We start from the raw sequence: 26,348 nt of genomic DNA on the forward strand, positions 1-26,348 counted from the left end.
TTGATAAGTTTTCTTTTTTATAGCCATCCTAGTGGATGTTAAGTGGTATCTTATTGTGGTGTTTTTGTTTTTGTTTTTTGTTTTTGATTTTATTTATTTTTTTTTTCCCCCAAAGCCCCAGTAGATAGTTGTATGTCCTAGTTGCACAGCCTTCTAGTTGCTGTATGCGGGACGCGGCCTCAGCATGGCCAGAGAAGCGGTGCGTTGGTGCGCGCCCAGGATCCAAACTCGGGCCGCCAGCAGCGGAGCACGCGCACTTAACCGCCAAGCCACGGGGCCGGCCCGTTATTGTGGTTTTGATTTGCATTTCCCTGAAGGCTGATGATGATGAACATCTTTCCATGTGCTTATTGGGCATTCGTCTATCTTTGGAGAAATGTCTTTTCAAATTCTTTGCTGGTTCTTCAATTGAGTTGTCTTTTTATTATTCAATTGGGAGAGTTCTTTATCTATTCTGGATACTAGGCCCTTATCCTGTATATGATTTACAGATTTTTTTGTGTGTGTGTGAGGAAGATCAGCCCTGAGCTAACATCCGATGCCAGTCCTCCTCTTTTTTTTGCAGAGGAAGATTGACCCTGGGCTAACATCTGTGCGCATCTTCCTCTACTTGATATGGGATGCCACCACAGCATGGCTTGACAAGCGGTGCGTTGGTGCGCGCCCGGGATCCGAATCTGCAAACCCTCAGGCCACTGAAGCGGAGAGCGCGCACTTAACAGCTTCGCCACTGGGCCGGCCCTACAGATATTTTCTAGGACTAATTATTTTAAGTTTTGAGATTAATAAAGAACTAAATACTTTTAGATTGCCCTGTTTCAGATTCACAAAGCTGGACCACATGTGGTTCTCTGGTCAGTGGTGTCATAACTGGCTTTTTCTCTGGTGTTTAAGGGATGAAGATGCCCCTGCTAAGATTCCAGATGAAGAAGCCACAAAGCCTGAGGGCTGGTTGGATGATGAGCCTGAATATGTACCTGACCCAGATGCAGAGAAGCCAGAGGATTGGTACGAGCTTCGGTTAACGTTTTAAATTACTTGCTTTTTTACTGAAGTAAAAGTTAATTCTTAAATATAGTCAAAGGGTCAAACTTAAGTGTAGAGCTCAACAAATTTAATTACATTTTTGTCTCTCTCTCTCTCTCTTTTTTAATGCATCTGTCATGAAAAACCCTTGTTACTGGAAATGTAGAAACAAGATAATGTTCTATAGTATGTCACTGTGAAAGCATTCCTGCAGGATTTAAAAGGAGTCCAAGGAGGGCTGTTCACAGTCCTGTATCACAGAACCCATTTATAATTTGTTTATATCTCTACAGGGATGAAGATATGGATGGAGAATGGGAGGCCCCTCAGATTGCCAACGCTAAGTGTGAGTCGGCCCCTGGCTGTGGTGTCTGGCAGCGACCTATGATTGACAACCCTAATTATAAGGGCAAATGGAAGCCTCCCATGATTGACAATCCTAACTACCAGGTGTGTGCCTCTTGATGGTTGAGTTACTTCGTTGTTGTGTTTGCGTTCAGATAGAAGTTTTCTCTGTAATGAGGCTGCCAGGTGGATCACTATATTCAAACTACTGGATTAAAAACAAAGGAAACGTCAGGGGCTGGCCCGGTGGCATAGTGGTAAAGTGTGTGCGCTCTGCTTTGGCAGCCCAGAGTTCACAGGTTGGGATCCTGGGTGCGCACCGACGCACCGCTTGTCAAGCCATGCTGTGGCGGCGTCCCATATAAAGCAGAGGAAGATGGGCACGGATGTTAGCCCAGGGCCAATCTTCCTCAGTAAAAAGAGGCAGATTGGCATCAGACGTTAACTCAGGGCTAATGTTCTTCACCAAAAAAAAAAAAAAAAAAATTGCCCTTTGAAAAAAAGCTGCCCTTTGATTGTTCTGTTGATGGCCATTTAGGTTGCCATTTTTACTTTTTGAGTCCGTCCTGCAGTAGTCATCCTTGTACGTGTCTGGGTGTATGTGGTAACTGTTTGTCTAGGTAGTTATCTAGAAGTGAAATTGCTGGTTGACGATCGTGTACACTTTAAATCACCACTGAAGAACTCTGCACGGACTTATGCTCCCAGTCCTACTAGCAGTTGATAAGAGTGGAGGCTGTTGGAATGTGCCAGGCAGAGCGAGGTGATGGTTTGGATCAAGGTCATGGATGATATTAAAAATTGAAAGTACAGTCATGTGCCACATAACAGTGTTTCAGTCAGTGATGGACTGCATATAGGACGTGGTCCCATGAAATTAGTCCCATAGAGCCGAGGCATGTAGTAGGCTATACTACCTAGGTTTGTGTGAGTACACTCCATAATGTTGGCACAGTGACGAAATCACTAAACGATACATTTCTCAGAATGTACCCCATTGTTAAGTGACACCTGACTGTAGTTGGAATCCAGACATCTTAGAGGCAGGGTGTGTGAAACATCAGTAGCATCTTTGTTTTCTTCCTGTTATTCAGTTAAGTTTCACGAAGTCAGCACTTAGCTTCATTGATATGCAGAATTCATCTTAATTCTTACTTAGGTTCACCATAAATTTGTGTTGATTATTAACTGAAATGATTTTTTTAAATATTTTTCTCTAGGGAATTTGGAAACCCCGGAAAATAGCAAATCCAGATTTCTTTGAAGATCTAGAACCTTTCAAAATGACGCCGTTTAGTGCTATTGGTTTGGAACTGTGGTCCATGACCTCAGACATTTTTTTTGACAACTTTATTGTTTGTGGTGATAGAAGAGTAGTTGACGATTGGGCCAGTGATGGATGGGGTCTGAAGAAAGCTGCTGACGGGGCTGCCGAGGTTTGTGGTTGCTTGTTTCTTGTGCATTTATATCTGTTATTGCAGGTAACTAACTGCTATTTTTGTGAAAAACTATTGTCTAGAGTTTGTCTTTTCCCTTTTTTGGGAATATTGGTATAAAAAGTGTGATTGTATGCCTACTAAAGACAAAATATTGGGATTTCCAACATGACTTCATTAGTCTTTAGAATTCTCTATTTGTATTATGTGTAAGGTATTTTTTTTTATTATTGTGTTAAAATATATTTAACAAAATTTGCCATTTAAGGTATATTTTAATACACTCTTAAATGTTGACTCTTGGGTTACCCAATATATGGAATTTTCAAACAGTTGGTCATATGGCCGAGCTGCAAATTAGAGAACCAGAGACACTGAGATCAAGAAATTCTTCATTCACTGGTCCCTGAAATTAAGGAGCCTTTTGCAGATGATTAAGAAGCCAGCTTTCACATCTACGAAAGGGAAATCACCTTGATGATAGGAAAATTGGGGCTTTATCTCTTATTTCCCGTTTACATTGTATGAACATCTCAGCTTGAACCCGTAGAAAAAGGAGGAGCCTGAGTAGTGCCATGTAGTAATTGAACAATGCAGCCTCTATTTGGTGTCAGAAGCCAGAATGTGAAATCCGTCCTGTCTTGTTTTTCAGCCTGGTGTAGTTGGGCAGATGCTTGAGGCTGCTGAGGAGCGCCCATGGCTCTGGGTGGTCTACGTTTTGACTGTAGCTCTGCCTGTGTTTCTTGTTATCCTTTTCTGCTGTTCTGGAAAGGTATGAGTTTTGTGGGTTTTTTTGAGTCACTTTTAGAAAGAACTCTTATGACGTTGAAAATAACTAAGATATATTACCTGAGGTTTTCTTTGTAGCAACTCAGTAATGGCTGGGCCACATTTGGTGTTGACCTCCGAAACCTTATCCACGACTCTCAGTGGCCATTGATTGTGTCCAGATGAAAGTAGAATTTGTAGCCCCTCAGTTTCTAGTAGTATTGAAGCCCACTGTATTAGTCTCCTTAATATTTGGCAGCACCTTCCTGGGGTGGAGGGGTGGGGAATCTTAGATATGAAACCAGCCAACTGAGTACAAACCAACATTTCCTCCTGGCATAGCTGTTTCTATTCAGGTACTTTATAATTTGATCTTTGATTTCTCATTATCTGTTCCTCTCTCAGCATCCTTACCCTCCCCGCCAAAATACCTGTAGGGGTAATACAGCCTTATTTTAGTTTTTCTTGTTTAGCCTTTATTATATGCAATCAAAAAAGAAAATTTTGTTCAAGGTCTCTACTTCTACCAAATAAGGATTATGCTTCACCTTGGTTCAAGATGATTTGTAACCTGATTCCCAAAGTTCCTTTTCCGGCTTTATCCCCTGCCACTCTTCTGTGTGTCTGGGCCTCAGTCACCTGGACTATTTAGACCTGCACATTCCTGCCTGACTCCTTTGTTCTTACTGTTCCTTCTGCCTTCAGCCATACACACACTTACCAAAGAGAAAGCTCTCAGGGCAGGAATTACATCTTACTCATTTCCGTATGTCTGCCTCAGTATAAAGCCTGGTACTGAATTTTGCTCATAGGCATTCAATGATTAGCCAGCCCTGGTGGTCTAGTGGTGAATTTTTGGCCCTCTCACTGCCGAGACCCCAGTTCACTTCCCGTTCAGGGAACCACACCACCATCTATTAGTTGTCATACTGTGGTGGCTGCGTGTTGCTGTGATGCTGAAAGCTATGCCACCAGCAGGGTCACCCATGATGGACAAGTTCAGAAGAACTTCCAGACTAAGACTAGGAAGAAGGACTTGGCCACCCACTTCCAAAAAAATTGGCCGTGAAAACCCTGTGAATAGCAGTGGAGCATTGTCTGATATAGCGCCAGAAGGTGAGAGGATGGCGCAAGAAGACTGGGCAGGGTCTGCTCTGCTGCACACAAGGTTGCCGGGAGTCAGAACTGACTTGAGGGCCGCTCCGTGGCTTAGCGGTTAAGTGCGTGCGTTCCGCTACTGGCGGCCTGGGTTTGGATCCTGGGCACGCACCAACACACCGCTTGTCCGGCCATGCTGAGGCCGCATCCCACATACAGCAACTAGAAGGATGTGCAACTATGACATGCAACTATCTACTGGGGCTTTGGGGACAAAAAAAGGAGGAGGACTGGCAGTAGATGTTAGCTCAGGGCCAGTCTTCCTCAGCAAAAAGAGGAGGATTAGCATGGATGTTAGCTCAGGGCTGATCTTCTTCACACAAAAAAAACAAAAACAAGAACTGACTTGATGGCACTAACAACAATTCAGAAATTACATGAGAATGTAATACATAATAGTGTGAACAAAATTGTTGCGCTTTGGGGGAATATTTCAGAAACAGTCCAGTCCTGCGGAGCACAAGAAGACTGATGCTCCTCAACCAGATGTGAAGGAAGAAGAAGAAGAAGAAGAGAAGGAAGAGGAAAAGGACAAGGGAGACGAGGAGGAGGAAGGTGAAGAGAAACTTGGTAAGAAGTAAACCCCAAAATATGTGTTTTAAGCCAAGACCCTAAGATGTTGTTTCAAACTCTTAAAAGCAGGTTCTTGCTTAGTTGTTTCACTTTGACTTTCTGTCTTAGAAGAGAAGCAAAAAAGTGATGCTGAAGACGATGGTGGCACAGTCAGTCAAGAGGAGGAAGATAGAAAACCTAAAGCAGAGGTAATAGAAAGGGGGGGAGTACATTTTGTATTTCAAGCAACTAAGTTGAAGGTACATTTAAGTAGAAGGAGTATTTTCTTAGGGTAATTTTCAGTGGCTGTGGTGGTAAAAATTCTATTAAAGCCAATTTTGTAAAAGTGGAATTCTTAGCAATACAGGTCAACATTTTATAGTTTCAAATTACATCTGAACCTCAGAAGTATTTTTGTGTGCTAAAAATGGTTTTCTGGAATAAGCAGAAGGTCATAGGGGAAAACTAATAAAATGCTTTTTAAGATGGGAACTTCAGATTATTAGTTTGCAGTTCTGTCTCATCATCTTTCTCTCCTCACTGTGCCCTTAAAAAGTATTTCTTGCACAAATCACTGCATTCTAAAATTTTTGTCCCTGTTGCTCGTGGATTCATTCATTCAGTAAATATTTGTGGAGAGCCCATTATGTGCCAAGCATTATCAGTGAACAAGACAAAGATGTCTTGCCTTTGAGGAGCTTAAATTCTAGTGGGAAGAAACAGACAATAAGCAGTAGATATTATAAGGAAGTAAGTAGTATGTTAGAAAGTGATGGGCCAGGAATAATAAAAGTAGGACGAGAAAAGGTATTGAAAGTGCTGGAGGTGGGGTGGGTTGCAATGTTAAAGATGGTAGGCCTCGGGGCCGGCCCCGTGGCTCAGTGGTTAAGTTCGGTGCACTCCACTTTGGTGGCCCAGGTTCGGTTTCTGGGCACGGACCTACACTACTCCAGCGACCCACATACAAAATAGAGGAAGATAGCCACAGATGTTAGCTCAGGGGGAATCTTCCTCAGCAAAAAGGAAAAAAAAAGATGGTAGGCCTCACTGAGTAGGTGACATTTGAGCAAAGACTTGAAAGAGATAAAGGTAGAGATGCCTATGGGAAGAGCATTCCTGGCAGAGAAAACAGCCAGTCCAGGGGCCTAAAGTGGTAGTCTAGAGGGCCAGTGTGGCGGCTGGCCCGGTGGCGCAGTGGTTAAGTGTGCGCTCCGCTGAGGCAGCCCGAGAGTTCGCAGGTTTGGATCCCCGGCGCGCACCGACACACTGCTTGTCAAGCCGTGCTGTGGCAGGCGTCCCATCTAAAGTAGAGGAAGATGGGCACGGATGTTAGCCCAGGGCCAATCTGTCTCAGCAAAAAGAGGAGGATTGGCATCGGATGTTACCTCAGGGCTGATCTTCCTCACACACACACACACACACACACAAACACACAAGATAGAGGGCCAGTGTGGCAGTAGAGCAAGAGGGTGGAGAAAAGGAGGGTGAGGAAGGCTCCAGATTAGGTGGGGCCTCCTGGGCTGTTATGGGCTTGGCTTTCCCTCTTAGTGAAGTCGGCAGCCCTTGCAGTGGTTGCACAGGAGTGGCTGGGTCTGATTACTCTGGCTGCTGTGTTTTCTATAGACCAGAGAGAATGAAGGAGACGAGCTAGGAGACTGCTATAATAATCCATGGTGGCCCTGAGCAGGGTGATAGGAGAGGAGGGTGTGAGAAGTCATTTTGGACTTCTGGATCTGGGGTTTCTGGTGGATTGGATATGAGGTATGAGAGAAAGAATAGTCTGCACCTTTCTCACCAACGTCCCTTTTTCAAGCACTTCTCTATTTCATTCTGTTCCTTCCTGGAAAACTACCCAGTTTGCATTTCCAGCTACCACAACTCTGCCCTCCTATTGATGAAAGTCAATGCTGTTTATATTTTCAATGGATATATTTTGTCTTAACCAGAACGCAGAGTTCTTTCAGGTAGGGGCCAGTCTCACATACTTTTTTATATTCCCCAAAATTGCTTGCACAATAAGAAGTCGATATGTAGAGTAGAAAGAGCACTGGGCTTGTGGTCTTGAGTGTTCTATGGGATTCGGCTTAGTCTTCAGTCCCCATGAATCCTAGCTTTCTCAGCCTCAAAATGGGGGTGATGTGCCCACAGGCCAGTAGATTATTCAGGATTAAGGAGGATATGTGAAAGCATGGTGTCTGGTCGTTTTTAAAGAAAATGTTTATGGGTTAGATTGAGAAAAGTGCATGTTTATGGAAAACAAAAAAGACTAAATTAGAACACACATAATCCCACTACCTCTGAGACAATCATTGGTTTTGGTGCATTTTCTTCTAATCATTTTTCTTCTCGTTTTCTTCCTCAGATGGCTTACCCTCAGCCTGGCTGATCTTGACAAGTTGGTGAACTTTTACTTTTTTTTAACATGCTAATTATAGTGAATTTCTTGTTTTTTCAACCAACAGGAGGATGAAATTTTGAACAGATCACCAAGAAACAGAAAGCCACGAAGAGAGTGAAACAATCTTAAGAACTTGATCTGTGATTTCCTCTCCCCCTCCCCAGCCCCCCGCAAGTGTGGTCCCAGGAGAGGACCTGGCACACCTTAGGTTGAAATTCAGAAATCCTCTAGACGTCAACCATCAACAGGTTCCAGTTGAACACTAGCCCCTGTAATTTTAAACATCTAGCAGTAAATAATTGCAGTTGTGACATAAAGGACCCTGTTTTTGTAGAAAGAAAGCATCTAACATAATGGTTGTGAAATGTAACATGAGGCAACTAACATGTATTTTTTTGTTTTTAAACATCTTTGTTTTTAAGATAGAGTGATAGAACTTTGCCAGTGTTTAAAATCTTGGCTTAATTTAATATATTAATTTGTCCTTGCAGAAATAACACCACCTTTAGAAATGCTAGGGAGATGAAATTGCAGTTTTTATAACTGGTTTTGTTTTTTTAAGTTTGGTATTACAAAACATTCAAGTGTCTCTGTCCCTTAAAATCGATAATCATGTTTAAAGTGCCATCACTTGCGGTTATAATCTTGTTTTGCTTGCTTCCGTTACTCAATTCCTCCTAAAGAAATTGAGGAGAGGGATTGGATGGAAGCCCAAATTTATATAGAAGTTCTGTTTAAGTTGTATTAAAAATAGATATACAAAGAGAAAAAATCTTTTCACTTGATGTTGGTTAGACCATAAAGTGTGTGTGTTCTGTTGCCCTTGGAACCGCTGAGTTCCCAGACGGCTTTGCAATTAGAGGAGGAGGTGGCATAATGTGGCACTTGGGCATTCATACTTCACACCCCGGGCGTGTCTGGGCTCCAGCCTTCTCGAGCAGGTGGCTCTATAAGGAACGCTACTGGGGCCTGTGAGCCCCAGAGATGCAGATGTTTCATTGCTTCTTCCACTGTGTTGACACTGTTTTCCTTCCCTATTTCCTCAAGTTTCCAGCTTTCTCCTCTGCTATGCGTTTTCTTCACAGCGCAGCTTGCAGTCCATTGCTGAAAATGATTATAAGCTCTGCATAGTATTAAGCTTTATTGTGATTGTGTGTATATTTCTTCTTTTTTAAGCAGACCCACACCTTTTCAGGGTCAAAGTACAGGATAAAATACTATCTTTCATTTGTATCCATTTCTTTTACTCTGTGTAAAGACTTTAGAAGTCTAATCCAGAGGCGAGCCAATTCAGAATTGACTAATTGAACCCAGGCTAAAAGTATTTATGGGAGGAGTGACATATAGCATGAGTTATCTGATTTTTGTAGCTGCTAAGCCTTTTAAGTCTTCATTTGCAGTTCATGTAGCACTTGCATCTAAAATTACATGATAAAGCAGTCCTGTTCAAAAAGAAACTTTTTTTTTATCTGCTTTGTAGAATTTTTAAAAAGTGATCTTAGGTTTGTTTTTTCATGTGGAATGCAGATGGGTGCTATCAGAGCCTCTCCCCCATCGCTCTAGTGTAATATCATTATTACACCACACTGAAATGTATTCAGAATTAGATGTTGTTTTAGCTTTATTCTTTCTTTAGAAGTGTTTCAAATGTACCGATCATACTGTTCCTTGCACTGAATATATAAACACTCCAGAGTGTTTATATTGGGGAGATATTGGGGAGGAAGTATATTCATAAAACATGAAGGCTGTATCTGTTTATTTTGTTTATCTTCAGTTTTTTACTGGTTCACTTAAATTCTTATGAGGGTGGGATGCATTTTTCTTGCTGTTCAGTGCTTTCTCCTTTTCATCTGTTCTGTGGTCACAGTGACCTTAGCTATGTAGCACACTTTCCCAAATGTATTGAGTGCAAATAAACAGTTACTTAGCAAGACCTGAAAATATGTCTGCAGGTTTCTCCTTGAAGCAAATGTGTGGGATCATTGCATTTCCAGAAATCTGCCGTCTTCACTCTTTGTTGCCATTATTTCATGCCTCACTTACAGTTTCTTCCAGCTGAGCTATGGAATGACAAATGTAAATCAGTAGAGTGTTCATTTGCCTTTCCAGGGTGGTTTAGCAAAGTTTGTCCAAAAAAAAAAAAAAAACTTGGTTCTCTTTTTTGCTCTCTTTGTTGAAGGTGCAGCTTTCTCATTAAATGTTTTACACATTAGTGAATGACCAGCAGCAATTTTCAGCTCTTTAATAGGTACTTACATTATGATTTTACATGCTGGTTATCTGTCCCATTGTTGTAAAACGCCCACTCTATCAGATGTGTTCCTCAGTTACTCTTATCCACAAAATACTCTTCTCTTTTCTCAAATTGTCATGTTACTAAATGGTGTTACATTAAAGCCCTGCGTTAAGCGTCTGCTTTTGACTGAACTTCTTCATGGTAACCTTCAATTAGCTTGTTTTACTGTTTCAAAAGTGGGTTAATGTTCCTACTAGTTGAGAGTTTGCTAATATGCAGAAACTACAGCCCTCCCTTGGTATCTGCAGGGTTTGGTTCCAGGCCCCTCCCCAATACCAAAATCCGTGGATGCTCAAGTCAGTATCCCTGGATGCAGAACTCGAGCTTAAGGAGGGCCAACAGTATTATCAGCAGTGGAATAATTACTACATCTCAGCACATGCATTTGATCCAATCAGTTCAGTATAGGTTTGCCTCCTTTTCCTGCTCAATTAGGGTTCAATAGTTTCTGTTTTTTAAGAGGGTAGCAGCTCAGAAAGGGAGTTTGTAAATAATATTCTTTAAGATTTTTGGGAACCATTGAACTTTTAAATTTTTATTTGAAAATCTTTGTTCAGAATCAGAGTCCGTCTTTTACATGTTCTTACATATTTCAGGGATGTTTTTGAGAGTTAGGCCAAAACTAATTTTTTTCTGCGTTACTAGGCTTTTGGATTGCCTACTGAAGAGAAATATACAAAATATAGTGCTCCTAGTTACTATTTTGTTTCCTATTGGAAAAGAAATTATTTAATGCTGGTGTCAAATTTGTATGTTTGAAGACTGGTAAAAAGCAGGACCACATAGCATTCACGAACTCGAGGCAAATTTTGCCTTGGTGCGCCGCTTGTATTTTTTTACTGCATTTGTGTAAAGACACTATTTGAATAAGAACTCATTTTTTTCTTCTGATTTTAAAATAAACATTTTCGTGGGTCCTAGTAAAAACTGTAACAAATGTGAGAGCTGTTGATGGTGCCTCTCATGTGCATCCTCCTGACACCTTGTGTTTTAACTTTTTAGCAATTAGGGTGCCAATACCTACCTGTTCCTAGTATCTCTTGGGCCAACGCAGACTATCTAGTTTTAGTACTACCTCTTTCTTTGCTCCTGTTTTTTCCCTTACAGTGTCCTACTCCCTTTGCCTACTAGTTATAAATACTAGAGGTTAATTGTCTTTGGTTGGATTTTGTTGAGTGACTCAATTTTACCTAACAGATCGGTCATCTTTTACATGTAAAGCTTGCAGTCCAGGCTTCCCGTTTTTGACTGGCGCATCATCCTTTGCAGTTCTAGTCCTCACTAATGGAGCTAGGCTTTCCACACCCTCCTCCCTCACGTCTGCTGGGGCTTTTTTTTTTTTTTTTAAAGTAATTCTAAATTTTTGAAACTTGTTCAAACTTTTATGTAAATGGAAATAGTCCCAGTGATTCAGAATGGTGCAAGAGGAAAGGTCTTCCAGTTCACTTATTCTGACCCATTACGAGGCTGGGTGTAAGGAATGAGGTCGAAGAAAAGCAGCTGACATTGAAGAGCGTGGCTACTTTTGAGCTTAGCAAAGCCGAATTCAAGAGGCTGCCGAAGAAAATGGTGAAGCGCTGTGCTTTCAGGCGGGCGTCTGCGTCCAGCCGGTTCCACCGCGCCGACTGTCCGGCTTTCCTTGGACCCGGAAGGGCCTGCCCGCGGGGGCGGCGTTTAGGACCTGCTCGGGTCGGTCATCCTCGGCCCGACGCCCAGAATTGAGGCCCGCCCAGGGCTTCCCTCCGCCCCTCTCTTGAGGGTTCCTTTTAAACTGCGCTCGGGAGCCCCCGCGCCTCTTGCGTGCTCGGCGCCGTCCCTCGGCGGCCCGCTTTTCTCCTCTGATTGGCCGCAGTCCCTGCTCGTCAGCCGTGACGCAAGGATCGCCGCCGGGCCCCGCCCTCTTCCGAGAGCCCCGAAAACAATTTTAAGATGGCGGCGGCGGCGGCGCGGAAAACAATGGGGCCGGGGCGGCGGGGACAGGCCGCGGCCTGAGGTAGGCAGCGAGCGCCGGCCCGGGTAGGGCCGAGCGGGGCCGCAGGAAGACCCGCTACCGCGCGCTATCCCGCTCCGCAGCCCGCGGGGCCATGGCGCGGCCGTGAGGCGGCCGGGCCGCCGGCGGGAGCGGAGCCCGCAGTGCCAGCCGGCCCCGAGAGGCCCGCCCCGGGCCCGGCCCGAGCAGCCCGCGGCCCATGGTGCTGCCCACCTGCCCCATGGCGGAGTTCGCGCTGCCGCGGCACAGCGCGGTCATGGAGCGCCTCCGCCGGCGCATCGAGCTGTGCCGGCGCCACCACAGCACCTGCGAGGCCCGCTACGAGGCCGTGTCGCCCGAGCGCTTGGAGCTCGAGCGCCAGCACACCTTCGCCCTGCACCAGCGCTGCATCCAGGCCAAGGCCAAGCGCGCCGGCAAGCACCGGCAGCCGCCCGCCCCGGCCCCGGCGCCCGCCCCGGCCCCGCGCCTCGACGCCGCCGACGGCCCAGAGCACGGCCGCCCCGTCGCGGTGAGTAGGGCGCGCGAGCAGCCCCTTCCCGGCGCTGCCCCGCCGCCGCGAGACTCAGCGCCCGCCGCTCCTGCGCCGGGCTCGGGGGAGCTGCCCGGGCGGGCCGGAGCGGTTGTCATCTGCGGGGAGGGCGCGGTGGGAGGACGGGACGTTGAGGCCTCGGCTGGGAAGGCTGGTGAACGGTAGTGGAAAGGTTTTTCTTCCAGACTTGATTCCGAAATTTTGGGAACTTTACTTTGGAGCAGAGTTGCCTGGATAGTGGCCTCGTTTATTCTGCAAAGGTTTGTTGGGTCCTTGCTCTTTGCAGGGTCGGGGCTTACGTGTGGGAATAAGTCGGCCTTCAGTTGACCACATCAAACTGTTGTGAATAGAAAAATCCAAAAATCTTCAGAAAACTTAGTAAAAGGCATAGTACTGCTCGTTAAATTGTATAGGAGTATTACTTGTTTAGGCAACCCTGAAATTTGTGAACTTGTGATTCCAACGATATTGTTGATAATTCCAGTTTTAATCTATAAAGCTGTTTAAAATCTCTGATGGTATTAGAGAGTTTGTTGGTAAATTATTAAGCCCTTTGGGTTCCCAGTAGATATTCGGGAGATTTGTTGGTTAGAGGTTTTCCTCCCTGAAACTGACTTATAAAAGGGAGACCGTAAAGTTTTTTTTGTCGTTGTTTTCTTGGTAATTACATTTTAAAGCGAATGTTACCAGTCTAATTTCTTCTGTGCATTTCTAATTCATGCCTTTCTTCCTTCTCACCTGGGCTGTCGCGGAACACTTTCCTAAGTAGTCCCTAGGCGCTCAGTCTCTTTCTTTTTCCTCTCTCGGTGCTATGTCGCCCACGGGTCCTGTGCTGTGGTTGAATTTTCCTTATTCTCTCCCACACTGGCCTGGGCTGCTGGACATTTCATTGCTTATTGTATCAACTAGTCAAGTCGTCTTGTTCTCACTTTTCTCGTCTGTAAACTGAGGATGTGTTTGGCTTCTTATCCACAAGGATTCTTACAAGAAATGAATGTGGATGTGAAAATATTTCATAAACAGAAAGGCTGCCTGCAGGACCTTCCTCCCCACCTTTCTGAATCCTGCCATTCTTAGGTTCAGCTCATCGTCCTCTCTAAAGCAAGCGTCTGACCACCCTAGCCCACAGCAATCAGAATCTCCTTTGTCAAATATTTAGGAAATATATTGTCTGTGCTATTTATTTTTAGCACATAGTCACATACTAGTTTAGGTCATGTCTTGCCAACTAGACTGTAAACCCTGGGAGACAGGGAGGGGTTCTGCTCAGAGTCCCATACACATCTCAGGGCCTCAGCACGCGTTTGTTGAGTGATTGATATTAAGCTTGGTAGTACTTTTCCTCAGTCATGGGTCCTCCTATGAGCTAACCTCATGAGCCGCCTTTACTAACAACTCTTGTTTCAAGGGAAGACTTTAAGAGTAGTGGCTGGGGGCGGGCCCCGTGGCTTAGCAGTTAATTGCGCGCGCTCCGCCACTCTCGGGTTCGGATCCCGGGCGAGCACCAACACACTGCTTGTCCACCCATGCTGAGGCGGCATCCCACGTACAGCAACTAGAAGGATGTGCAACTATGACATACAACTATCTACTGGGGCCTTGGGGAGAAAAAGGGAAAAAAAGGAGGAGGATTGGCAATAGATGTTAGCTCAGGGCAGGTCTTTCTCAGCAAAAAGAGGAGGACTGGCATGGATGTTAGCTCAGGGCTGAGCTTCCTCACAAAAAAAAAAAAGAGCAGTGGGTGGTCATTCCAATTTAAGTAAGTAATGAAAGCTCATAAAAATCTTAGTTTTACACACAGCTAGCTGCCTTGAACATCCCCTAGAAAGTATATTAGTAGTGATTGAATTTGTTTAAAGAGAGTAGGAGTTTAGAACCCTCTATGGTATTTTCAGTCCTGAATTAACTGGAGAGAAATTTGACATGCTGTTTGAAGGGAAATTCATTCTGAGTGTGTTAGAACTTGAGTCTGGCTTGTCAGTCATTCCTTTGGGTGTGAGAGCCTGATCAGATGTGCCATGTTATGTTGATGTCTTATCACATTAAACCTTGACCCGTGGATTTCATGAGTTTAAACTTTAGAGTGGAGGTGCTCTTCTGCCTCCCTACTGGGAAGAGGGACCCTTCACTTCAGTCTCCAAGTGATTCGAGCTGAGCTCTTTGGCCTTGGAATGGAGTCTTAGGAACAGAAGATCAGTGTCACTAAGAAAACAGTGGCATTTTCCGTTTTAGTGGCTCCTTCAGTTCAGAGAGAGAGTCCTTGCCTGGGTAGGATTTCTGCTTAGGGAGAGAGCAGAGCTGTGCACAGAGAGATGGAGGAGAGAAGGTGCCTCTTAGTCATTGTTATTTTTGAAAATTTTATATATATATTTCAACTAATTAATATTCCTTATGTAAGGAATACTATTAGTTATTTTTTTCCAAATGTGCTGTAGTACCATTAGGCAGTCGTTTCATAGCCAGAGTTACCATCAGCAAACCATTTGTACAACTGAAGAAGGATCAAATTTACTAATAGAGTTCACCTTCAGGTTATTTTTTCCCTTCTTACGATGTCCTACCACACAGAGTTGTTTTAACCACTGTCTGCTTACTCTGTTGAAGATGAATCAGAAACAGTGCTTCAGACTTTTTTCCTATTCTAGTCGTCAAGGAATGACCTTATTAGGTTTTCTTTGTACTGTGTGCTCTTTAAAAACCAAATGGTAGTTTTCTGATGACAGTTAGGATTGACTTCTTTTTATTAGGAATGCTAGATTATGGAGAATTACCCACTCACTTTATACAGACTGTAATGAAAATAGTCTGTAATGAAAATAGTCTTTTACAATAGCTTGAACATGTTCTTTTAGTAAAATGCTGTAAAGGTTTATGCACATCCCTTTATCCGCCACTGTTACACTTTTGCTGCTTACTCCTTAAGTAGTTGTGATAGTTGACAAAGAAATTTGACAGTTGCATGCCAAGTACTCATGGCATGAAGTTGCCTTCTCTGCTTAGTTAAGGTGTGCAAAATTTCTCTTTCTCTCTTTTTAACTTTTTATTTGTACGTAATTTAAAACTTGGAGAAAAGGTACACAAATAGTACAAAGGACATCTGCATGCCTTCCACTTAGATTCTACCTATTATCGCCGTTGTGCCCCATTTGCTTTATCATTTGCGCATATGCTCTGTCTCTCCTCTTTACATCTCTCTCTTTCTCTAGAACTTTTGTACTCTGAACCACCTGAGAGGATGCTGCATACTTCATGGCTCTCTACCCCCAGACTCCCCAGTGTGTGCCTTCTAAGAGTTAACAAAGATGTGTAAAATTTTAATAATGATTTTGTAGACTGAAGTTATGTAAAAATTATGTAAATAAGTTATTTCCAGGGAGTAATATTTCTGAACATAAAACAGACATTATACTGTAATCACGTGGGATAGTTTTAGAGAAAAGATGACATGTGGCTTTAGGATCCCGTTTTTTCCTATAACATCTGGGACTTTGTCCTAGCACCCTCTTTCCTTCTTTATCTTCACTGTCCCCTTTCCCACTGGGTCCTTCCCTTCAGCTCGAAAGCACGAGCAGATAGTCTCCTTTCTTTTGTCTTTTCTCACCCTCAAAATAGTATTCCATCTTCTTCCTTCCCTTCTCCCTTTCTGCTGAACTTCCCATTTACTCATTAGACCATTGTAATCTGCCTTCTACTTCTACTTTTCCAAAGTTGCCCCCTTAAAGGACACCAAAGATGGAATTGCCACATTCAGTGGCTTCTTAGTCATCATTCTTCTTGGCTTCCTCATTCTTAAGACTCTTCTCTTAGCTTCTACTTTCTTCTGATTTTCTTTCCAACTGTTTTTTCTCAGTCTCTTTCCTGCTTTTCTTTAATTCTTGCAGTAAGTACATTCGAGTGCCTACTGTGAGCCAGAGTGTATTTAGTTACTAGGGATACAGCAGTGAACAAGACAAATTAAAACTCTGCTCTAATGGAGAAAGAAATCAATAATTTTAAAAATTAATTTTAACTTATAAATGCTCAGAAAAAATTAAAAGAGTAATGTGATACTGCGTGATTTAAAGTAGTAACTTTAGATAAGACACTTTTTCTTGATTTGGGCCTGAATGACGGGAGGTCATCCGTCAGCTGAAAGTCTCAGAGAAGAGCATTCCAATTACAGAGAATCACCAGCACAAAGTCTCTGAGGCGGGAACCTCCTGCGCTTGCATGCAGAACAGAAAGGAGGTCAGTGTGGCCAGAGCAGCCTGGCGGTGGCAGCTGGTATGAGAGGTGGGTAAGCAAGGATCAGATCAAGTGGAGTGGGAAGCAACGGCCGGATTTTAAGCAGAAACGTGACATGATCTCGCTTCTTTTTTAAAGGTCATTCTGGTGCTAGATGGAGGATGCCTGGGGTTGGTGTGTGCAAGAGTGGATGCGCTTAAGGCTTTTGCAGTGACCTAGGCTGGGGCTGGTGGTGGTAGTGGAAATGGAGAGAGGAGACTGGTTCTGAACAGCTCCTGAAGGCAGAGGGGTCAGAGCTTGGTGACCGAATAGATGGATTGGATGAGGCATGAGAGAAAGGGGGAGAGTAGAGGGGAATTCTGAGTTTTTTGGCTTGAGAAACTTTTTTTGCACAATTTTTAAATATTAGTGTTCCCCAGGCAACTACATTCTCTACTTTTTTTAAATCTTCTTTTCCCAGGTAATGTCATTGATTCTTTCATGGCTTCATCTATCACCTTTAATAATAAGATTCTCCGAATCTCCAGATCTCTCTTGCAAGAGTCAGATCCGTATTTCCAACTGTCTACTGGACATTTCCACTTTGATTTCCCACATGTCCAAAATGGACTCCCCCTTTTTCCTGCCAATCTCATATTCCTTACGAGTATTTTCCCTAGTCTAGTCATCTAAAGTAGAAACCTGGGAACTACCCAGGCTTTTCCTTCACTTCCAGCTTTCAGTTGGTCATTTGTTCAACCAAAATTGAGCTCCTACTAGGAGCCAGGAATTTTGATGGTACTGGACCTGTCACACAGCCTGATGGGGAGTAGGTGGTAAACGGGTAGTTGCAGACCCAGAATATTGGGGGAAGGGATGCCTTTTGGGTGAAGTTCGGAAAGCTTTAAAGACTTGGCTTTTAAAATGGATCTTAATATTTTACCAGATGCTTTTTCCAAAGGGTGTTCCATGGAACACTAATCTCATGGGCTGTTAAAAGAGTTCTAGAATTGAACAAATTCAGGAGACACTGGGATAAACAAATTTAAATAGTTTCCTTGATTTAGGACATTTCCAAACCTATAATAGGCTAATATGCATGGGGACTTGAGCTCTTATCAAGGGGCATCTTATAGTACTTTGGATCCCTTTGGGAAACTAAGCAAAAGCACAAAATTATGACAGAGTAGTTCTTTGAATTTGGGTCTTAAAGTGGCAGAGGCTGGAAGATAAAGCTGGAAAGGTAGGAGTCATATCGTGAAAAGCCTTATATTTATTTGATACTGGGTGTTTGGACTAAATAATTTTGAAACATTGTGAACCCCCTCACACATGTTTATGTTATCTAAAACTTTTCATTCTAAGTTTTTAAGCTTATTGAAAATTATAATGCATTTATTGTGCCAATCAATTGTATACTAAATTACCATAACTCAATTTATTAAGTGAAATACATGAAATAAGAAATTTATGTAACACAGAGCCTTATAAATGCTGCATTTATTTAATATGGATCAACTATTTTAAAAAGAAAAAGGGCAAAAATTTTATTTATAGTCGCAGGAGGTGTAACTTCCAGAGAATTATAAATATTAACATTTAAAAATAAAATAGTTACATCACTTTTTAAAAGGTAGCCTTGGACTCTGAGTACCTTAGTGATATGCTTTCATCAACCACTTAAAGAATGCTTTTCTTTAACAGAAATTTTAAATTATTCCTTTTTCTCCTGGAACTTGCATTTCTTTTACACTTGCCTCACACAGTTTTATTCTAACATAATGTATGCTTTTTTTAAGTCTCTCTCTTTTTTTTTTTTGGTGAGGAGGATTTGCCCTGAGCTAACATCCATGGCCAATCTTCCTCGTCTACCTGCCGTGCCCCGCCCCCCGCCCGCCCGCCACAGCTTGAGGAAGATTAGCCCTGAGCTAACATCTGTGCCAGTCTTCCTCTATTTTGTACGTGGGATGCCTCCACAGCATGGCCGATGAGTGGAGTAGGTCTGCACCCAGGATCTGAACCTGTGAACCTGGGCTGCCGAAGCAGAGTGTATGGAAATTGAACCACTTAGCCACCAGGCTGGCCCCCTAAGTCTTTTTATTTGGTCACTCTAGCATAGTTCTCTGCAACAAAAAAAGGTATAAAAATTGGAATTAAAAACTTTTCAATTTACTTTGGCCATAAAGCTCTATGTATATTTTTGCTTTTTTTAAAGGTGATTTATGCAAAAGAAGAATGTGTGTAGCATTTATAAGGTTCTGTGTGTTATGTGTATTTCTTATTTCAATAATTTGAGTTATAGTAATTTAATACACAACAAACAACAAATGCATTATAAATTTTTATAAACAATTTTAAGCAAAAACGTACAAGTTTATTAGAAAAGCCTCCTTCAATGAGACAGATAAGGCTTCCCTCCCTCAATTTGTTCACATAACCACAGGTGAATATTGTTGACAAAATGAGAGTTCTCAATTCTATTCCTGTTTTTTGTTTTTATAAATTTAAGCCCCAGAAGTCCTTGTTCACATAAATATAAAAGAAAGGAAGACATTTATAGCAATGTTATTTAATTTTCTTGAAACTTGAGTTGTCTGCCAAAATCACCTGATGATGTATCATCAAAAATTAATTTACTAATTAGCCTACAACTTGGTTAGGTACTCTTTCAGTTTTATTGAAAGCAAATAATTAGAAACCATCTGACTTACGAAAGGATTAATCTAGTCATTACTCATTCACTTTCTCAATTACTGAGAAATATAACAAAAAGGCTTTCCCAAGTCTTATCAATTGAAGATTGATTATATCTATTTTTCTTTCACTTAGAGGTAGCTTGTTGAACCTAATATACTCAAAATTGGTTGGGAAAATCAAAATACTGTTCATTTCAATACACCTTTGCCAATACGAGTATTTTTGATAAAAATACTTCTATCTACTTTAAATATATTTTCATCAAAACTAGAACTGCAACTATAGCTTGTTTAATATATGGAAAATGTCTACTGTGTAACCTAATTGGCAGAACCTGTCTTCGTAGTCAAATTAATCGTCGAAATCAGACTCAGCTTTCTGTCAGAAAAAGTTTGACTTCATTTTTCAAATATACATAATAATATACATCCCCCACGACTACCATCTCACTTCTGAATTCTGAGGGAGAATGTTAAAGAGCGTGGACCCTTGTGGTGAGTTTCGTTGCCTGCACTAAATACCGTGCATTACCTTCATATTTCTTACCCATGTTCTCTCTGCTCTCTGGTGAAGTGTTCCTTCAAAGAGCTGTATGTTGTTTGATTAGTTGACAGTGGAAGAGTGATGTCTTTAAACGAAAAATATCACAACTCTTGTTGCCCACTCTATGGTATATATGAATTCAAAGCATCCCAATTCACATGCCAAACTTTGGCCACTTAAGTGGTCAAGGCCATCAGGTTGGTGGAGAACTGTTGTGCCTGGCAGAGCAGAGTAGCAGGAGAAACTATAGCACACAGTGAACATTTAGAGCAGCGTCAGTGCTACCAGGCCTGGTGGAGCAGCATGTCATTGGATGGCACCTGGTACCACAGAAATGAAGGCCATATGCGATACTCCAAGATCCAAAAAATAGTTTGAATGCAGTTCTTTGAACATGGCCTAATTTCTCTTGGTGTCTTCACCTGTATCTTTCCCCAGTCTCATGATGTCAGACACTTCCTCACCATTCGGAACTCTGCTCCTGTGTCATCTCCTCCAGGACCCCTTCCCTAAGTCCCCTCCTCAGGCTGAGCTAGGTGTTCAACCTCTGTCAGAACAACCACGCTGAGCTTTAATTAGTGTATTTGTTGCTCTCCATTAGACTGTGAGCAACCTGAGAGCAAGACCAAGAGTCTAGCAGCACACCTGCTACGTATTTGGTAGTCAGCAGGCATCTCTTGGGTGGCTGTTAATGATTTTGTAGAAGGAGCTCTGAATTGGGAGTCAGAGCTGTCTATTTTTGGGCTCGGATCATTTCAGAAGTGCAGTTGGTAGAGGTAAGACAGTAGGCCCTGATTTGTACTCCCATGTTCGTTGCAGCATTGCTCACAATAGCCAAGAGGTGGAAGCAAGCTAAATGTCAACAGATGAATAGATAGAGAAAATGTGGTATATACATACAATGCAATATTATTCAGCCTTAAAAAGGGAGGAAATTCTATCATATGCTAAAACATGGATGAGCCTTGGGGACATTATGCTAAGAGAAATAAGTTGCAAAAAGACATGTGCATGCTTTCTCTTATATGAGATATCTAAAATAGTCCAACTCTTAGAAACAGAAAGTAGAATGGTGGTTGCCAGGGGCTGGAGGGAAGGGGAAAGGGGGAGTTGTTCAGTGGATATAGAGTTTCTGTTTTGCAAGATGAAAAATTCTAGAGATCTGTTGCACGACCATGTGCATATAATTAACACTATTGTACTGAACACTTAAAAAAGGTTAAGATGATAAATTTTATGATAGGGGTTTTTGACCACAATTTTTAAAAAAATTACGAGACAAAAACTATGATTTTACAAACCACATGCCCTGAAAAATTTTTGGCAGTTTTAAAGGCTTCTTAATAAAGGCATATCAGTGAAATTGGAGAGACTAGAGTCACTTTTAAAATCAAAGAAAGATGTGATAGATTCTGTGATTCTCTGCCTAAATATAAAACAAGGAAAAATTTTATATGCTTGCGTCTCTATTGCTATATAGTATTTTAATTGTTGTATAGTTAGGAATAAAGTCAGTTAATTTAAACAAAAACAAAAAAAGACAGTGGGCCCAGTGTCTCAGGGAAGGAGGGTGCTGCTAATGAGCAGAAGGAAGATAGTTGAAGGTCTGCATGCAGAAGGGATGAAGCTAGTTATGGGCCAGGAGTCAAAAGCAGTGACAGTATTGGCCTAAAGTAATTGTATGACTTTAGGCATGGCACTTAAGTCTCTCTGCTCCAACTTCCTCATCTTTAAAAGGTGTTAAGGAAAAAAAAAAATTCTAAGTGACCAAAGATTGTAAACTAAGTGGAAAAATTTTACCTCCAAGCAGAGAACCCATCTAGCACAGTCTAGGCTCTGAGGGATGTAGTTCAGGGGAGGAAAAATAGTGTGGTTCTTTTAAAGCCAGAGGACCACAAACTGTCTCTTCCCTTACTGGGAAAGCAAAGGCTCTGAGTGTTGCTGGTTGGCTAATGATATCAGGACCTTTCCATTAAGGAAGCCCTGGGCTGGCTAGAGGTGGTCTACTGTGGGGCAGCCATCTTGGGATTCTGCCTTCAGTTGCCTCTGCTACTTATATGCCATGTGCCTGTCTTGGGATCATGGCATCAATCAGGTCTGCGTTGATATAAGCAGCCTAGCTGGTCAGATCAAAAGAAAAATTTAAAAAGCCCAGACTCTTTAAATATATTGTCATTTAGTCCTTGCAGCAGTCTCATGTGGTAGATATTATTGTGTCCAGTTTTACATATAAGGAAAACTAAAACTCACAGGTTAACTTGCCAAGGTCGCCAGCTCAGTGGTAGGACTAGAATTCAAACCAAAGTCCAGCACCAAAGCCCGTTATCTTTCCACTATGCCATTTAGCTTCTGCAGATAAGAGCATAGATGGGGGGCCGTCCCCGTGGCTTAACCGTTAAGTGCGCACGCTCCGCTACTGGCGGCCCGGGTTCGGATCCCAGGCACGCACCAACGCACCGCTTCTCCGGCCATGCTGAGGCCACATCCCACATACAGCAACTAGAAGGATGTGCAACTGTGACATACAACTATCTACTGGGGCTTTGGGGGGAAAAAAAGGAGGAGGATTGGCAATAGATGTTAGCTGAGGGCCGGTCTTCCTCAGCAAAAAGAGGAGGATTAGCGTGAATGTTAGCTCAGGGCTGATCTTCCTCACAAAAAAAAAAGAGCATAGATGGGAAAGAACTTTATAAAAATTAGAAGTTTGTTTAGAGACAAATTGCTGGTTAATATGTTAGTATACAATGGTGATTTTCAGCCAAAGACACTGTCTGTGGCAGAGGGGCATATATATCACAATAACTTGGGGCACTTTTTTTTGTGTGTGTGTGAGGAAGATCAGCCCTGAGCTAACATCCATGCCAATCCTACTCTTTTTGCCGAGGAAGACTGGCCCTGGGCTAACATCCGTGCCCGTCTTCCTCTATTTTATATGGGACACCGCCACAGCATGGCTTGACAAGCAGTGCGTCGGTGCACGCCCGGGATCTAAACTTGCAGACCCTCGGGCCAGCGAAGTGGAGCGCATGCACTTAACTGCTGCGCCGCTAGGCCAGCCCCTGGGCACTTTTTAATTATATATCTCCTTGCTTACTGATGCCCTCTGTCCTCCACCTGTCCCCTTTTATCCCTTATTGCTGCTAAAATGAGTTGCTGTTATTAATGGGAGTATGTCATATCCCTTAGTTGCGTGGGGGTAGGTTAATGTTTGGTCTCAGTTCTTCACTCTCAAGGTCATGTTATAAACCCACACCCTTGCCATAGCTTGCTGGCAGGCAGAGTATACTTCCCCATTCCTTGATTTGGGGCTTGGACATAGGACTTGCTTTGGCCAATCAGATGTTAATGAGAGAGATAAGAGGATATATTGTAGTTATGGAGCAAGAATTTTAAAAAATTCAGAAAGAGAAATCTTGGAAGTATTTTTAAAATATGAAATAGATGTGTGAACTGTACATGTGAAATATGAATAATTTTCCCAAAAAGTAAAGAAAAAAAAGACAAAAGAGATGGAAAATAGAAAAAATTAGAGGACCCATGTAGGAGATCCAACATCTGAATAATAGAAATTATAGGAAGAGAGAAAACATGGTAGGAAATGATTAATAACATAATTTGAGAACTGAAGGGCATGAGTTGTCAGATTAAAAGGGCACATTGTGTGCCCAGCACTTGGGAAGAAATAGACCCACACCAGTCATAAAATTTCTGAACATTGGTTTTAAAGAAAAGATTCTACAAGCTTCCAGGGTAGGGAGGGTACTAGGTCATGTATCAAGAATCAGAAATGCTTTGGATTTCATGGCTGCAACATAGGAAGCAAGAAGACCGTAGTACAATGCCTTCACAATTGTGAAGGAAAATGGTTACCAACCTAGAATTCTATGCCTAGCCAAAGTATACAACAAGAATAAGTATAGAATAAACTCATTTTCAGAGAGTAAAGATTTAAAAAATTTAACTGTCATATACCCTTTCTTAGGAAGCTACTGCAAGATGTATTCCACCAGATTGAAAGAGTAAGACATGAGATACAGAAAACAGGAGACCCAACAGAGAAAAAAAAAACAAGGGAGTCCCTTGGTGAAATGATGATGAAAAGCGATCCCAGGATGACAGCTCTGAACCAGACGTGGAGGGCAACTGAGCCATCCTGCAGCAGTGTGACCCAAGAGATAGACTGTCATCACCAAGACCCCACTTCCATCGGGCCATCTTAACCTGAGGACAGAATGCCCAGGAGAGTGTGGCCCAGATTCTCATCAGTACGTGGCTTGCCTTGGCCGTGTGCTGATCAGGGTCTCTCCCCTCATGCTCTGCTGAGGGAACGCATGTCACTCACAGAAGTTCTCAGCTTCTCCCTGAGAGCTGGAGGTAGGCCACGGTGGGCTCAGAGCGGAAAGGACAGAGCAGCCCACTCCTCTGACTGTACTTCTGCTGCGTGTCCAGTGCCTGGTCTGCACCTCAGTCTTGCCGGGTGCCCGACTGTGGAGAGCCCTGTGTTTCTCAAGACTCACTTGTGGCCTTGTTCGCGACTTCCCCTGAAGGGGCCTTGTCAACTCCCAGAGAAGCAGAAGGCAGACCGTGACCCGGAAACTGTTCTGCACACCTCCTCCTGAGCCTCCATCCAGCGGGGGCCGTGCTGCCCTCTCTTGACACAGCTGGTGTGTGCCGACCCTCCGTTTTCAAGACTAGTCAGTATATTGTCTGGGGATAGATTACACGAGTGTGGTAGAACTATAAAGAAAAGCAGTTAACACAAAATCCAGATATTAGTTTTCTCTTGGGGAGGGTGAAGAAAAGGGATTCAGAGGCTTTTGAGGAGAGCTTCTCAGACTTAGTGTGTGGAAGAATCACCTGGAGAGCCTATTAAAATGCAGATTCTAAGGCAAAGGTGGCAGAGGCTGAGATTCAGCATTTTTAACCTTCCAGGTGATGCCAGTTCCGTTGGTCCTGGGACCACACTTTGAGTGCCAAGGATCTAAAGTGCTGGTACTGTTGTTTTTTAACTTGAACATTTGGTACATGGTGTTCATTTTATTATTACTCCTTGCACTGTTATGTATGTATATATGTAGGATACCTGTCACAACAAAAAAATTTTAATTGCAAAGGAAAAATATGAGAAAGATGTGTTGAGCAGTAAGCCTGGAGACGTAAACATGTCAAATCATAAAAGCCTTGCATAGTGTATTAGGGTTCTCCAGAGAAACAGAACCGTTTGGAGATATATAGAGAGAGAGATTGATTGATTGATTATAGTGAAGTTGCTCACTTGATTATGGAGGCCGATAAGTCCCAGAATCTGCAGTTAGCAAGCTGGAGACCCAGGAGAGCCAATAGTGGTGTTCTAGTCCGAATGTCAGCAGGCTTGACACCCTGTGAAGAGCCGATATTTCGGTTTTAGTCCAAAGGCAGGAAGATACTGATGTGTCAGCTCAAGGCAATCTGGCAGGAGGAGTTCCCTCTTACTCAGCCTGTTTGTCCTATTCAGGCCCCCAACTGACTGGTTGAGGCCCACCCAAATCAGGGAGGGCAGTCTACTTTACTCAGTGTACCAAGTGAAATGTTAATTTCAGGGACTGCGGTGGAGCAGTGGTTAAGTTCGCGCACGCTTTTGCCGCCCGGGGTTCACTGGTTCAGATCGTGGGCACGGACCTACTCACTGGTCATCAAGCCATGCTGAGGCGGTGTCCCGCATAGAAGAGCTACAACTCTACAACTGTGATATGCAACTATGTACTGGGGCTTTGGGAAGAAAAGAAAAGAGGAAGAGTGGTGACAGATGTTAGCACAGGGCCAATCATCCTCAAAAAAAAAAAAAAAGACGCCAAATGTTAATTTCACCCAGAAGCACCCTTACAGACACACCCAGAATAATGTTTGACTAAATAAATATCTGGGCACCCCATAGTTCAATGAAGTTGATGCACGAAATCAACCTTTGCATATGTCATGGGAAGGAGCTTGCACTTGATTCTTTCTCTGTACTATAGAGAGCCAGTTAAAAGATTTAAATGATGGTGAACCATGAGTAAATTTGTGCCTTAGGTAATCTTTGCAGTGATGTGGAGAATGGATTGGGGGTGAGCATAAGTGGTAGAGAGGGCTGGCAGCAGAGAGACCAGTTAAAATGCTATTTTATTGATCTAGCTAAGAAATGATAAGGAGGAGCTAGAAAGTGGCAGTGTGAAAACAGAGGAGAAGTCCAGATTCCAGAGATACTGAGATGGTAAAATGAACAGGATATGGTGATTGATCCTGAGTTGGAGAAGAATAGGAGGAGTTGAGGATGAATAAAGAGTTTCTGATTTTTGAAATTCCATTTCCTGATCCCTGGTCAGAAGGGATCAGGAGAGCCCCTGCCAGGCTAGGGGTTGCTGACAAGTTGCATTTAGCCACGT

General features: G+C 42.9%; 2 protein-coding genes across 10 annotated transcripts in view; both read left to right on the forward strand.

Moving 5' to 3' along the window:
* Positions 1-10,099, forward strand: part of CANX (calnexin) — a 32,981-nt gene extending 22,882 nt beyond the window's left edge. For all 9 annotated transcript variants that reach the window (XM_058547944.1, XM_058547889.1, XM_058547917.1 and 6 more), the window contains 7 exons: positions 895-1,008; positions 1,320-1,476; positions 2,592-2,807; positions 3,460-3,579; positions 5,171-5,303; positions 5,415-5,494; positions 7,748-10,099. In XM_058547944.1, coding sequence (XP_058403927.1) covers positions 895-1,008; positions 1,320-1,476; positions 2,592-2,807; positions 3,460-3,579; positions 5,171-5,303; positions 5,415-5,494; positions 7,748-7,801 — 874 coding nt within the window. In that variant the 3' untranslated portion in view covers positions 7,802-10,099. The remainder of the gene's footprint in view (positions 1-894; positions 1,009-1,319; positions 1,477-2,591; positions 2,808-3,459; positions 3,580-5,170; positions 5,304-5,414; positions 5,495-7,747) is intronic.
* A 1,279-nt stretch (positions 10,100-11,378) lies between these two features.
* Positions 11,379-26,348, forward strand: part of MAML1 (mastermind like transcriptional coactivator 1) — a 43,798-nt gene continuing 28,828 nt past the window's right edge. Inside the window, exon 1 of the mRNA XM_058547810.1 lies at positions 11,379-12,480. Within this exon, the coding sequence (XP_058403793.1) occupies positions 12,172-12,480 (309 nt within the window). The 5' untranslated portion in view covers positions 11,379-12,171. The remainder of the gene's footprint in view (positions 12,481-26,348) is intronic.

The sequence above is a fragment of the Diceros bicornis genome, chromosome 1 (genome assembly GCF_020826845.1).
Source record: "Diceros bicornis minor isolate mBicDic1 chromosome 1, mDicBic1.mat.cur, whole genome shotgun sequence".
Classification (NCBI taxonomy): Eukaryota; Metazoa; Chordata; class Mammalia; order Perissodactyla; family Rhinocerotidae; genus Diceros; species Diceros bicornis.